The 15,943-nt window shown below is 40.0% G+C and overlaps 1 protein-coding gene across 1 annotated transcript in view; it reads left to right on the top strand.

Moving 5' to 3' along the window:
• The window catches only part of kif21a (kinesin family member 21A), a 54,788-nt gene that overhangs the window by 20,546 nt on the left and 18,299 nt on the right, over nt 1–15,943 (top strand). Inside the window, 19 exon segments of the mRNA XM_054619235.1 lie at nt 94–316; nt 2,917–3,099; nt 4,230–4,370; nt 4,678–4,809; nt 4,922–5,092; nt 5,933–6,048; nt 6,618–6,813; nt 6,906–7,095; nt 7,253–7,319; nt 8,326–8,423; nt 8,426–8,513; nt 10,832–10,919; nt 11,003–11,117; nt 13,099–13,287; nt 13,863–14,062; nt 14,522–14,629; nt 14,736–14,804; nt 14,913–15,046; nt 15,472–15,616. Coding sequence (XP_054475210.1) covers nt 94–316; nt 2,917–3,099; nt 4,230–4,370; nt 4,678–4,809; nt 4,922–5,092; nt 5,933–6,048; nt 6,618–6,813; nt 6,906–7,095; nt 7,253–7,319; nt 8,326–8,423; nt 8,426–8,513; nt 10,832–10,919; nt 11,003–11,117; nt 13,099–13,287; nt 13,863–14,062; nt 14,522–14,629; nt 14,736–14,804; nt 14,913–15,046; nt 15,472–15,616 — 2,653 coding nt within the window.

Below are 15,943 nucleotides of genomic sequence, written 5' to 3'. Positions count from 1 at the left end.
GATTCGAAAGATTGTGATTCACAGGTTCGATCCCCACATTAACCTTCCAGAATCTCATCTCATTGATTTTTTTTTTCTTGTTTTTTCCTGTAGGATTCGTCCTCAGCTGGCCAGGGAGAAGATAGAAGGATGTCACATCTGCACGTACGTGATGCCCGGGGAGCCTCAGGTGATCCTGGGCAAAGACAAGTCCTTCACCTACGACTACATGTTCGACATGGACTCCCAGCAGGAGGCCATCTACGCCTCCTGCACGGAGAAGCTGATCGAGGGCTGCTTCGAGGGCTACAACGCCACCGTGTTTGCATACGGACAGGCGAGTCTTTGTCCCCCCGGTGTCACAGCTGTGGTGCTGATGGTGCTTTGTGACTGCAGGGAAATCATGTGTGTTTGAGGGGAGAAAGAGACGAGGGTGTTTCAGAGGTGGAGACTCTTGAAGAAATGCACTTATTTTCTTTCTTGCTCAGAATTGGATGAGAAAGTCGATGCTACCCTCACATCAGTACACGGTTCTTTTATTTAGGATAAATAGGATTTTCTGATTTCAATATATATGGAAGTAGTTTTAGTTCCCCCTCTGTCCTTGGATAAATAAAAGAAAACCCCGCAAGAAAGGCCTCAGGAGGAGCAGCAGAGGAGGATCCCTCTTTCAGGATGAATAAGATAGGATAAAGATAAGATAGGATAAAGATAAGATAGGATTAAGATAAGATAATCCTTTGTTAGTCCCACAGCGGGGACACACAATAAGAGTAAACAAAAGTAGTAGTTGTATAATACATAAGTGATTCCCAATCAGTGTACTTGTACACCAAGGGGGTACCTCTGCAGTACTCTGAGGATATGTGGAAACTCTGTGTGGCAGCTCTGCTAATTTAAGAAAGGAGAAAGAAAAAATAGATAAATCATATTAAAATAAAAACACAAATGGGGTTAGATGTTTGGTGTGAGGCTGATCTTCTGGAGTTAATGTTAAGTACAAAGCTTAAAGTGTTTGTGTGGGTTGTTGTTAAGGTCAAGTGACACTTCACTTTAGAGCTGAAATTGATTAATGAATTTATTTATTGTAATATTTGAATACTTTTTCAAGCAGAAATGCCCCACATTTTAAAGATCTTTCATGCAACTGTTTCTGGCCTTTATATGATGGTAAATCTTTGGATTTTTATGTCACCTTGTCCTATTTTTAGACAATTTATAGATCAAACAATTCATTTCAAAAAAATAAGCTGCAGAATACAGATTTCTGAAAATAATCACCACTTACATCCCTGCTACTCTTATTCTTCAGTTACTCCTCTTTCTCTTCCACACATGGAAATAACATGCAAGTTAGGGCCTAAAAAAGCCCCCCCTCCTCCTCCTCCTCTTCCTCACCCACTTAACTCCCCTACCGCTAAGGTTGCCGTGGCGACAGAGCTCCTGCTGTATGGCACTCACGCGATTCAGAGTGAAGTGAAGCGCACACACACACACACACACACACACACACACACACACACACACACACACACACACACACACACACACACACACACACACACACTTACACAAACACCTTTTTAGACAGCCATGCATCTTTAATGCGTGTCCATATTAACCCCATATGCTCCCAGTAGCTGCTTCTGTCTCTGCTGGCCTACTTAGGAAACAGACCGTGTGCTCGGTTTGGCCCGGCTCAGACCTGTTTGCCTCCGTGGCTTTACAGGGACTGATCTGGATTTAGAGCGACCCACTCGGCTGCAGCACAAGAACTCGGTTGCCCGGTTTGGTTGCAGATAAAAACAGACGGCAACGAGAGTAGAAAGTAAAATACCTGTCCTTTTTAAAAAGGACGTTGGTATGTGGTGTGTATCGGTTTAGACTGGTTTGTAATGCTACACATGACATGCTAAACGTGAGCGTGTCATGTTTATTCACTGCTCTTAAACATGAACAATACATTTAAACATTTGAAGAGCAAAGGAAAAGTGCAGTTTATGCAAACAATAGATTCAATTGAGCAGATTGAGACGGCATTTTTATTAAAGAGACACTTGAAGTCACCTGTTTTTCTTGACTGAAAAACCTTTATGTATAAACCACAGGTGCATGCAATGAGCTCATGTCATCTCTAAGGGATGTGAAAAGGCATTCTGGGAATTAGAAGAAGTCAAAAACACATTAAAATAGATGGCAAAACAAAGAAAAATAGTAAGCAAATCAGAACTTCACATGACAAAATGCAACATTAATGACTATTCTGTATTTGTATAGCTGTTATTTAAAACTTAAATTAAAGTAAAATGCACTAGTTTTCTGTCCTATCTCCTCTTTTTTTTTGTTTATGGTTTGAGCTTGACCCCTTAGTTCCAGGTTAGGGAAGTCTTCATGTTGCAGCACACAATGATATTTAAAACTTCTGATATTTTAGTTCTTCCAGCTTTCTGGAAACAGTTTGGGGAAGACTCTTTTCTGTTTCAACACGACAAAGCCAGGTCCATAAAGAATATAGTTTAGAGGGTAAGAACCTGACTGACCGGCTCAGAGCCCTGACATCAACCTCATCCAACAATGTGAATTATCAAACTGTAAATAGTCATTCTTTAAAAAATAGACCCGTTTCTCCTCAGGAAAACAATCCAATTTAAAAATCCAACCAGTTATACCATCTTTTGCACATCTGCACATTCTTCTTCCTTGTTAATGCACAGGGTGCTAAAAAGTGTTTTTTCATGATCGAAGACATTCAAACAGACTCTGATGTGTAAAGTTCCCCTTCAAGACAAAAGCACAGTCGTACGCTCCATTAACATCGTGCATCGGTTGCCTCTGACATACTCTTTCCTGATGAATCCCCCATCTTGGGATAAATAAAATACTCTGAATGTTTTTGGTTCTCTTATATGACTCTTTTTTTTCTTCCTGTCCCTCCAGACGGGTTCAGGGAAGACCTACACCATGGGTACGGGCTTCGACGTCAACATCCTGGACGAGGAGCTGGGGATCATCCCGCGCGCCGTCCACCACCTCTACAGGGGCATCGAGGAGCGTCGGACGGCCGCCAAGGAGCAGGGACGCCCCGTGCCCGAGTTCAAGATCAACGCCCAATTCCTCGAGGTACAACGCTCACACCTCCACTGCGTCAAAAGATAATCAGACTAAATACAACAAACAAGATGTGATCTTTCTCCCACTAGCAGCTCTACAGAGATGTCAGGGGTCAGGCTCGTATTGTTGACACTGCTCGTTGGAGCGGCTTAGACACCAGCGCTCCATCATTTGAAAATATCCACACTGACAATTGAACTGCAGCAGCTGTCATCGGGGGGGTCAGGAAGGGGGGGGGGTCTGTGTCTCAGTCTGGACAGGAAGAGTTAACGGGAATAATGTGAGGAGACAGTTGTGTCGGTCCATCAGACTGTGACAGCGTTCAGATTCCTTAAGAAAAGTTGAACTGGAGTCGAACAGTCTCAGTCTCCAAATGTTACTATTCATATTTTTTCACATGGTAGTTGTTTATATCTCACCACAAGTTATTGGGTAAAAATTGCATCCAAATGACCCCGATACACTAAAACCTTAATGTAATTCTGAATGTTAAAGCTTAGGGCTGGTAATCTTAAGAAACTAGCAAGAGTACGCTAGATTTACAAGAAACATCCAACCGGAAAAAATGTGGATTAAATGTTGATTTTCCAATATTCCGAAACAGCTAAACGATCGTCACATGAGATCCTGGGCATTTTTCTATATATTTCTATTTAAAGCTAAAACAGAGGGATGTCAAAGAGCAAGAAAAAAGAAAAACATGGTGACGATACGAGACCTGACCAATCAGATTCAACTCTTAAAATTCTTATAGAGATCAAATTTATTTTGGGGTGGAAGCGTTTGTAGGACACAATAGAATATATTGACGTTCTCTTTGGATACATGTAGACAAGAAAACTCCAAGGACCTTTTTGACTCCCTGATGAAGGCTTGATGCTGACACACATCAGGGTTTGTTTTTTAGGTCTCACATGACTATACCATTACAAAAAAGGCATTTATAGTGTTCAAAAGAGAGGTTTCTTGTGATTTTTCTGTAAATTCTTAGTCTGGGAAAGACCTAAAAGATAGTATAACAAGGGTCTGAAAAGTTTTGAATGTTCTGTGCATTTAGCTGATTTAATCCCTGATTTATAGTGACGCATCTTCCTGGTTAAATACATTTTATTTTTGTGTGTATTTTTGTTTCCTGTTAGCTTTATAATGAGGAAGTTCTGGACCTGTTTGACTCCACGCGAGACACGAGGCAGAAATCTCACATCAAGATCCACGAGGACGCCACCGGGGGAATCTACACAGTGGGAGTGACCACGAGGACCGTGTCCTCCGAGCCCGAGGTAACGGACGGACGTGTGTGTGTGTGTGTGTGTGTGTGTGTGTGTGTGTGTGTGTGGATGTGTGTGTGTGGTGTGTGGTGTGTGTGGTGTCTATAACAAACATATCTTCTTATTGTAACTGCCCCATTATTATTAATGACCAAAACAAGAGTTTATAAACCCCTCCAGGCCTTTACAAATACACTCATTACTCATTTAATATTCATTCTTTCACTGGTGTTTACTTTTATAAATGCCAGAGAGTATTTGTTGTTGTTGTTGTTTTTGTTTCTTGTTAATACTTAACGCTCTTTCTCCACCCGTTCAGATGATGCAGTGCCTGAAGCTTGGGGCTCTGTCTCGCACCACAGCCAGCACCCAGATGAACGTCCAGAGCTCTCGATCCCACGCCATCTTCACCATCCACCTGTGCCAAGTCCGCGTCTGTGCCTCCGACAATGTTCGTAAAGTCTCAGCATCATCTTGACAATCTGACAGGACTTCATGCTGCTGAGGGGTTAAAGAGGATGCTGTGTATTTAATCTGTGTTCGTTTGTGTTGTTGTCACTCAGCAAGAAGGTGAGAGTGACAACAGAGTCTCCAACGGAAACTCCGAGATGGACGAGTACGAGACGCTGACAGCCAAGTTTCACTTCGTGGATCTGGCCGGGTCCGAGAGGCTGAAGAGAACCGGAGCGACGGGCGAGCGAGCCAAAGAGGGAATCTCCATCAACTGTGGACTGGTGAGCCGCTTCCATCTCCTCTGCACTGATACAGCAGGATTCGTAAAGTCACTCAGTGATGCAGAGAAGACGGAGACGATGAGATGGTAGAGTGTGACTGCCATCTAGTGGCTGAATCTCATAAATGTCCACGCTTCATCAACTGCACAACAAAAGACATACTATACTGCACAGAGGACAAAGGACAAACACAGACAAACATGTTAGCATTAAAGCTACGAGTGGCATGATTTACTGATTATAACATCTTTAATATTCTCTCTACTATTTAACATGCACAAGCTTCAGTCAATAACAATGTATTTGGATATGTTGAGTGCAGATGAATGATTGAATGAAACTTGCTAGCTGCAATGTTCTGTTATTTGAAGTAGGGACTTATTTGAACTATTTCAATACTATAATATCATTTTAGGATTTACTGTGCTTTCTGGATTATTTTAAAATGTATTTGCCATGTGGAGAGAGTTTGCACAATTGATAAATTAAGTTTATTATTTCATTTTTCATAATTTCATTATACATTCTTATATTTCTATATTTGTTTTATTACAATTATTTACAATTTAGTGGTAAAGGCAGGGAAGACTCTAAAACTACAAACGGATCATTTGGAAAATTTTGAAGATGTTTTTTTCAAACATTTGTTGCATTTAATGGTGAATCTTTGTCTCTTTTACATCGTACAACTTATCCCCTTCATGCCCAAATGAGTTGAAAACCAGAGTGATAACTTTTGAGACTTAACTTAACAAACAAACTCATCTTGTTATTGATCCAAACCAACAGTCATGGAATAAACCGCTGCATCCCATTAAAACATGTTTCTCCTCTTTGCAGCTCGCTCTGGGGAATGTAATCAGTGCTCTGGGTGATCGCAGCAAGCGCTCCTCTCACGTGCCTTATAGAGACTCCAAACTCACCCGACTGCTGCAGGACTCTCTGGGAGGAAACAGGTTGGTGGACAACTGATTTCACCTTTTTCCTCAAGTACCATTTGCGTCTTTTTGGATCCTTAGAAGTCGCGATGGTCAAAGAAAATAGGATTTAAACTCCACAATTTGTCATAATGATAATCTCTGTCCGCTGTGCACTGTGTCGGGTCCAAAGAAAGATCCGACTCCACACATCATCATTCTGATATAGTGGGGGTACAATATTTGACAGCATTGCATGCCAACTATTTGTATACATCCATTTGATTTGAACACAATGAATACTCTTCCCTTTTAATATAGTTTAAAGTCTTTAGTAGTGTACTAAAATCAAATTAATATTGCAGATACTTGCAGTGTTTTTTATCAAATTAAAGATCCACTTCCTGGTGTCCTGTACCTACAGATAAGCTTCTTTTAAGTAGTTTTTCTTTGCTGGCTTTTACTTTTATTGACTCTAATGCAATATTTTTTCCTCAAATGCATCTTACATCAACAATATTGTCACATGCATTTCTCAAAATTCCCTTCAGCCTTTGTGGTAACTGTGCAGCTGAGTCAAACATTTCTAACTTTCCGTCTTGTCTCAGCCAAACGGTGATGATCGCCTGCATCAGCCCGTCTGACCGCGACTTCATGGAGACGCTGAACACGCTGAAGTACGCCAACCGAGCCCGGAACATCAAGAACAAGGTGATGGTGAACCAGGACAAGGCCAGCCAGCAGATCAGCGTTCTGAGGACGGAGATCGCCCGCCTGCAGATGGAGCTGATGGAGTACAAGACGGTGAGAGGAGGAGAGGAGAATTTAACCAGTGTGCAATATATCGTTCATGTCAAAAAAACAAACAAGCTGAACCTCTGCGTCGCCTCCCGCAGGGTAAACGGCTGTCGGGTGAGGACGGCGTGGAGAGCTTCAGCGACATGTTCCACGAGAACTCCATGCTGCAGACGGAGAACGGCAACCTGAGGGTGAGGGTGAAGGCCATGCAGGAGACCATCGATGCACAGAGGGCGAGGCTCACACAGCTGCTCAGTGACCAGGCCAACCAGGTCATCGCCAGGGCAGGTAGGGCGCTGGTTATTAGGTTCTCCTTTCTTTTAGACATCATCTCTGGCTTGATTCTGCTGATTTGTGAGACCAAAGTAAATATCCGCAAGTTTAGTTAGAAAAGCCACTGTTCTCGTCCTCTGTCTCGTCTGAAACGTTCTCGATTCTCTTCCAGGTGAAGGTGCATCTGAGGAAATTGGAAACATGATTCGAGGTTACATCAAAGAGATCGAAGACCTGAGGTAAACAACTCTGACTGTAGATTATGTTGATAATATCTCTGCCTGAATTTCCATTCTATAAATTTATTACATTGTGGGGGTATAAAATATATTTTTTGTTAGTTTGTACACAAAACATCTTTGTTCTTTTTTGTATCACTATTTACTAATAGAAAATAATACTTGCGGACTATTGAATATCATTATTATTACTGGCAACATTTTTTTTCTAAAAGATATGATATGTTAAAAAACGTTTTTTTAAAGTTTACTTTTCTGTCACAAGCTTTTTAATGTTTGCATTGTTGGATATTGGCGTGTTTCCGATGAATTAGCCCATTGTTAGTAACAAAAATATCATTAAAAAAAGGGATCTGGTGGACGGAGAGTCATATTCTGAAAAAAACTAAAAACTGTTTTGAATTTTAAAATAAATCCCCGGCTCTATATTTTTTTGTTTTCCTACAATGGCCCAAATGTGCTTTTGAATAATGTCCGTGAACAGGAAGCTTAGAGATCAAGATCTTCAACATCTTTGTTTGTACTTCTCCAGTGTTTGTCCACTGCAGAAACACGACTCGTTTAAATCTAGTTTGTTGTATGAAACTAAATCACAGTTGCTGCAGTTTGTTTGTCATAATGTCTTCTTTTATTGCTTGGCCAAACATAATGGATAAACAATTATACACTAAACGTCCTCATTTATTAAAGGCTCCATATCAAGTGAATGATTACTTCTAAGCAAATATAAAAGATGTGTTAAATTTTAAATAGTTTTTAAACACAGATTTAACCTCTGCTGATTACCAAATAAGTGGGACTGGATGAACATTTTTTTGCCCTTTTGTCTATAAGCCCAAGATGCATCACACCTCAGTGTCTGGTTTTTGGACTCTAAAAGTCAGAAATGAGAGACATTGAATAGTGAAATAGGCATTTAGATTTGCCCTGGGGTTTTTCCTTTTAGATTTAGTGCACATAACAACACAAACATGACTAAACATGTTATATTTATTATTATCTTCAGAGCCAAACTCCTGGAGAGCGAAGCCGTGAACGAGAACTTGAGGAAGAATCTGTCTCGCGCCTCCAATCGTCAGTCGTTGTACGGAGCGCCGTCGATGCTCGCCCCGAGAAGGAGACGTCCGACATCATCGAGCTCGCCAAGAAAGACCTGGAGAAACTGAAGAAACGAGAGAAAAAGAAAAAGAAAAGGTAACAGGGCCGTTAAAGACAAGGCTGGTTTTTGTTTCAATAGTTGTTTACACACAAAAAAAGGCATATCACTGACTTCTTCAACAGAAATCAGTTTGACTATTATTATTATTATTATTATTATTATTATTATTATTATTATTTATTATTATTATTATTATTATTATATCATTTTATATTAAATTATACAACTATTTCTATTTATCATTTTATATTATTAAATTATACAACTGTTATTATCATTTCTTATTTGTTTTATTATTTTTTATTATTATTATTATAGTTTATTAATGAAATATGGTAACAGTCAAAGAAAGTATTATAAGTACATATTTAAAGTCATGATTTAACACTGAGACACCACACAGTTATAAATACTTAAATAATAAATGGGCTTCTTTAATTGACATTAAGTAATTAATAACATAAAAATGTAATGTTTGTAATGTAGATTAATGTAATATTGTAATTAATGTTTAGAAGAAGTAATTCCTGATGATAAGTCTAGGAGCGCTTTAGAAGCAGATCAGGGTGACGATCAGAGTTTTGTACGTTGGCACTTTAATTGGGATATAAGGTTTGGTACTTCAGAGCAGAGCTTCCTCTGGTCATTCTTCCCACCATTCTTTCTTCCTTCGTTCATCTCTCGCCTCCTTCTCTCCTTTTGACCCTTCCCCCTCCCCCACGAAGACTCGAGCAGCTGCTGGAGGAGAGAGAGAGGGAGGAAAGGGAGGAGGTGGTGGAAGAGGTTGATGACTCCAGGTTTGTCAGACGCTTCCACCCTCCCATCCTCCGCTTCCCCTCATTTATTTGACTTTTTCATTTATTTTGCGCAGGTATTTCCCCATCAGCGCACTTCCCTCCCTATATTTTATTTTTTTTTACCAAATAATGAGCTCTTATCTCTCTTCTTTGGACCCTTCAGCTCATTCTTTGACCCGTCACGCTACATCCCTGCTTTCTTTTGCATCTTTTTTTATGTTTTTACTGACTTGGTTATAGGTTTTAAAGACAACCTATAACAAGGAAGTGTCTGTTTTTAAGAATTTCAACACAAAATCAAGGATCAGAACACTCTAGTTCATCAGAGCATCAGTTTTTCTGCTCTGCTGTGAGGGTCTAAGGACAGAGGAGGTCGTATGTTGGACGGCTTGTAAAGCCCTCAGAGGCCGATCTGTGATATCGGGCTTTAAAAATCTAATTGAATATTTTCTTACCACTACAGTTTGGAGCTTTTACTGGCACAGGGTTTTCTCCAACATCACTTTTTTGGGTCAAAAACACGTTTGTCTCTACCTGATCATGTGGTTGGTGCGCTGATATTCAAACATAACTGATGAACGGCTAAAGTGCTTTTGTTTGAATTAGTAGTTTATTTTTCATGCGAATGCAAAAATTATAAATAAAAAGAACCGAGCTTTGTAAATGACCAAAAGTTCAGAGAAATTCATCATTCACAGATTGATATTATGTATCATATGTCGTGATGCGTGCAGTTATTTTACCTCACGGCAGAGATGTGACGACATCACGGTAACGTGTTGTGACACTCTGGTCCAATGCTTTTATTTTTCGATATTTTTCCATTCAGATTATTAGTCTTCCTAAAATTTGTTAAAAGGTTGAGCATGTAGACAAAATATGCATCCAACATTCTTTAACTTATGACCGACTGTGTAAATCAGCCTTAAAGGTATTAAAATAATGCAACATTGGTCGATAAGTTCCTCTCATCGTTTCCCTTTGTTTATTTTTAATTATGACACTTTATTCAGATTATTTTGTGCAAGACATTGCTAATCCTCTGCGTTTGGATAAAATATTTATCCAACAGATCTGCTTCATGAACTTGACTCACTTTTATTTTTTTACTTCCTTCCCTGCTTTATTTGCTTTTTTCTGGTTTTGATCAGACTCTGATTAAAACACTGTCTCTTTCACAAACAAGCTCATGAAACAGAGAAGCATCATGTCTGTGTGTAGTTCAATATATCATATCATACATCAGTAGTGTCCAATATATCACAGTAAATCAAGGTCACCGGCTTTATTGCTACACAGTGGTGAAGTCAATAAAAAAGTTTGTTTGTTAAAAAGACAGTGTTATGTCTGTAAACTAACTTATTTGCCCTGCAAACTAAACCAATACAATGAAACAAAGTCTTTATTAACTGCAGATGTTTTTATAGAAATGTGCTTCTTGTTTACATGTGTCAGCCTGTTGAGGTATCCCCATGGGGATCAATAAAGGAATATAATATTACATGTTCACATCTGATAACCGATCTCTCTGACTCCATCATGTCTGAATCTTTCAGCGCCAACAAGGAGGAAGTTCCCGACAACGAGCAGGAGAAAGGCACCGAGAAGGAAATCACAGAGCGAGTCCACGAGGAAGCAGATATTGTAAAATTGACTTCCTCTCGTTTAATCTTATACATTGAAAAAGTGCCTTTTAGATATTAAAGTGATGGCATGTCATCTCGCAGGAGGTCCAGGAAGGCAGCGACCACGAGGAAGGAGAAGAGGAAGAGGAGGAGGAGGAGGAGGAGATGGACGTGGAGGAGAGCTCAGATGATTCGGACTCGGAGGCGGATGAAAAAGGTACGTTTCACCTCAAGAGGCTGCTGATTCTCCACAAGGGGGAGCTGTTTGATCACTGACAGACAAGTTTCTCTCTGCAAACAGCAACACAAACTGAACAGTTCATTCAGGCCTGGATTTAGAGATGAACACTTGTTATAATTTCACCTAAGATGCATTAAAGATGCAAAAACACTGATGTATAAAAAACAAAGATCGATGTCTGTTGCATTTACTGACAATTTCAGGACACAGCCTTGTTTTTGTAACATTTATACAGTGATCGCATGTAACAAAGTACATTTACTCTAGTAGAAATTTAAGATACTTGTACTTTACTGGAGTATTTCCATTGTATGCAACATTATACTTCTACTACACTACATTTGTCTGAGAGTTACTTTTCAGACTATAGTTTTTCATCCCCTTCCTCTCCAGTGAAATTCGCGTATCTCCAGATGTGCTGATGTTGAATGTTTCTGATCAATTGAAGGATGAAGTGTTGATAAAATCCTACTAATTCTTTAAAAAGCCTCTAAGATCAGCTAGAAAATGAATCGTCAAAGAGATGAAAACAGGCTGTTTGTTCTTTTTAGAGATACGTGGCTCTAACTGGACAGAGCCGCTACAAACATGTGATGATCTTATAGAATATGATGCATTGCTGTAGATTAAACTAGCCAACAGGATATAAAGGAGTAACTACAGCAGTAATATTAATCCAGAAACATCAGATATGGTAGTAAAACACTGACGGGGAACGTTTTACTGCACTATAAGTACTTTTTCTTTTAAGTGTTTTTAAGTCAATTTGCTAATAATACTTTTTCTTCAGTAAAATGTTCATCCACCACTGCATTTATACTATAAAATACACTAAAGATGTGCTCATCATATAGATGGAATGGTCTTCAGGTACACTCATAGTCGTTCTCTAGCTACCACATAACTCTGCATGTTTATAGAAGGCTTCAGGCTCCAGCACAGCAGCTGTTAAGATGGTTTTACAACCCAGAAACCCTCAGCGTGAAAAGGAAGAATCATGATACCGTCGTAATGAAAGAAAAGCAATTCATTTTTTTTATGGTTGTTTTAGATGTTTACAAACTTGATGAATGAAATTGTTTCTTACTGAAGTAATCGAGATGAGACGAGCAATAAACGGGTAAAGGGCCGGCGGGCAAAGCCAAATAATCCAAATAACAATAATCTGTTCACTAAAGTAGAGCTGTGCTGAATTATATATATTTTTTATATCTGAAGCTTCTATTGTGATTTCAAATGAGGCTTTAAAAAGTCATATGTAATGTTGTATAAATATGATTTATTGTGCTGTTAGATTACTGCCAGGCCAAGTTGTTTTTGGACTGCAGTAAAAATGTGGATTTTGAAAGGCTTGAGGCCAACAAATATGGATTGAAGCTGAATATTTCGTTAGATAAAAACACATTTAGAAAGGATCAAATCTATCTTCTTTCAGTATATTTTGACTTTTGGACTTTACAGCGCTCTGGAGTTATTGGAAATATTTGGATCACACCAGTCGGAAACAATCTGCAGCCACCACTGGCATCTCATTCTGCAAATAGTATAATACTAATACTTTGAGTGTAGCCTTTCTCTGAAACTGTAGAAATATCAGGTGTAAAAATAATAAATATACATGCAAAAAAAAAAAAGGCTGCAGATCATTCAGATGTTGATTTAGAATTCAAATGCCAACGTTATGAATGAAGCTTCCAACTATTCAGTACAGCCCTACACACAATCTTGAGTCAAAGCTGTTAATATAAAGTTGCAAACATTTTGAATTATTAACTGTTATGTTCCAAAGGGGAGCGCTTCATTTGTCTTTCATACAGAACAGCCATCCACTCATGTTGTTAGCATACTTTTCCCAAGTGATCCCAAATTATTTCAAAGAGGAATGTTCTATAAAAGCCTCTTTTATCTAGAAACAATAAATACTGTTGAATCTGATGGCGTGCGTTTCCCCCGACAGAGAACTTCCAGGCCGACCTCGCCAACATCACCTGCGAGATCGCCATCAAGCAGAAGCTGATCGACGAGCTGGAGAACAGCCAGCGGCGTCTGCACACGCTCAAGCAGCAGTACGAGCAGAAGCTGATGATGCTGCAGTGCAAGATCAAGGACACCCAGCTGGAGAGGGACCGAGTGCTCCAGAACATGAGTAAGAGTCGGTGGGAAGAGAATACCACCAAAACACTGTACATTCAATCAGTCAGGATTTAAAAAAAAAAAACATCCAACAACATGTGGTGTTCTGCTTTTAATGTCGCTGCCTTTTGATGAGTTTATTTCAGACTTTAAACAAAGTAAATTTAAGTTCTTGCTTGTCCTTCTTCCATTTGGAAGAATTTATATCTCAGCCTTATGTTTGATCTCAGTTTTTATCTTTAAGTAATGAAAAAACACTGCCGATGTACTTCAGAGAATCCTTTAAAGTGAAAGCTCTCCGCCAGAAGATGACAGTTACATTTATATTTATCAGCACTAATGGATCAAAGCATTGTAGCATGCAGACTTTTAAAAGCACGGAGGAGTTTTCGGCTCATTTCATTTAAAATATAAAGCACACAAAAGAGACTCTTTGACAAATGAAGATCAAGGTTTCTGACTGTTTAAACCATTACAGAAAATATGTTTGTTTCTGCAAATGCAAAGTCAGAAAACTCCTGCAAATAAAAAGAGATTGCAGTTCAGTTTTACATGATTTTTTTTTGTTTTGTGTTGCACGCTTTTCAGATACAGTCGAAACCGGCACGGACGACAAGTCGCGCAAGATCAAGGCCGAGTACGAGAAGAAGCTGAGCGTCATGAACAAGGAGCTCCAGAAGCTCCAGTCGGCGCAGAAGGAGCACGCCCGCCTGCTGAAGAACCAGTCGCAGTACGAGAGGCAGCTGAAGAAGCTCCAGATGGACGTGGCGGAAATGAAGAAGACGAAGGTGGGATTGGTTACAGTGGTGATGTAACGCTACTGTAATGCTTCTGGTGGAAATGTGAGGTTTTTCTGTTTTGTGACAGTGATTTAATTTTAGAGTTAAGTGTGTTTGGAAGGATTTACTTCTATTGGGCTTCAAATAAAAGTGGACATAGCACTTTTGAATCATGTTTGAGTGGCATCAGACACATGTGCACGTGATTTACTCAATTAGCGAAGTCTCTTTTCTTGTTTGTCTCTCAACTATCTTTCCTGGGAATCTCCATTTTTACTGTTTTTACCCCAAAAAACAAAAAAAGAAGTGACTTCAAATGAATGAAAATGTACAGTAGGCCAAACTCGTTGCAGAAATCAGGATTAAAAAAAAATCAGGATCTTCCATATCCACCATATTGACTTACTTTCACAGTATTTCTGTATGTAAAGTATGAATGTTTCATGTGTTTTATTGTGATTGTTCCAGGTCCGCCTCATGAAGCAGATGAAGGAGCAGCAGGAGAAGAACAGGATGAACGAGTCTCGCAGAAACCGAGAAATAGCGTCGTTAAAGAAAGACCAGCGCAAGCAAGAGGTCAGCGACTGAGGAGTCCTCTGCACCCTTCTTTTATTCTTATTGCTTCTTAATCTGAGCCACGAGTTTCAGTATCATTATCTTGACGCTCTGGTTTTTGTTACAGCACCAACTAAAGTTACTGGAGGCTCAGAAAAGGCAGCAGGAGCTCATTCTGAGGAGGAAAACCGAGGAGGTGATATAAGCAGATATACTTGTGATTCATTATGGATGCAGGAACACATGCGACATGTTTTTAGTGTTCACCTGTCACTCACTTTTCCTTTCTGCCTTTGTGCGTCAGGTGACGGCTCTGAGGAGGCAGGCCAGGCCCACCTCGGGTAAGGTCATCAGGAAAGATCCGATGCAGGACTCCACCTACAGACCTCCATCTGGACGCTTGTACTCCTCCGGCAACGTCGCTCCCAACGGCACTGTGTGTGTGTGTGTGTGTGTGTGTGTGTGTGTGTGTGTGTGTGTCTGTGTGTGTGTGTGTGTGTGTGTGTGTGTGTGTGTGTGTGTGCACGTTTTTACAGAGAGGCGAGTGAGAAAGGCTACTAAATATAGATGCTTTTTTCTGAAACTCAAAACAGGCCAGGTTTTTTTTTTTATCCTTGCAGGAATAAATAACTGAACATGGAAGTGAGGCACTTAACACCTGCAGCATCATAAGTCATCCTGGAATGTGAAATCCTTTTTGCACATTGACGCTTTGCCATTTATTATGATGGATTTTGAGTGCATAAATCTGCACCTGCAACATGTTTATGAGCTGATTTACATCATCGATGTGTTAGATCCATTATTGACTGATGCTGTGTGTGTGTGTGTGTGTGTGTGTGTGTGTGTGTGTGTGTGTGCAGGTCTTCCTACAGACGCACAGTAGGTATTTACTCCACCAGAATCGCTCGCAATAAGTGGCAGTCTCTGGAGCGCCGGATCACCGACGTCATCATGCAGAGGATGACCATCTCCAACATGGAGGCCGACATGAACCGCCTCCTCAAGGTAAAGCTACGGCAGTACTTTGTCATACTGTGAGATGTCTTGATTTATCAATTACAGAACCAGAGCGTCATCAGCTTCAAACCTCAGATTAGCAGGAAAGGGCAGGCAGAAAAACAGGGACACACTCTGAGCGAACGAACGTCATTACCACGGTTTTGCACCAAACCCCCAGAGGAAACAGCAGGCTTTGAAACAACTTTTACAGAGTGACCGAACTGTGCAATTACATGTGCACTAATAGCTTAATCCAGAGTTATTTCCCTTCCTATAGTCCTGTAAAGGTGCGAGAATGAAACGGGGCTGGACCGAGGGCTTGCAGGCGGGGTT

This window comes from Anoplopoma fimbria, chromosome 19 (assembly GCF_027596085.1).
Source record: "Anoplopoma fimbria isolate UVic2021 breed Golden Eagle Sablefish chromosome 19, Afim_UVic_2022, whole genome shotgun sequence".
NCBI lineage: Eukaryota > Metazoa > Chordata > Actinopteri > Perciformes > Anoplopomatidae > Anoplopoma > Anoplopoma fimbria.
This window is presented reverse-complemented; position numbering and strand designations above follow the sequence as displayed.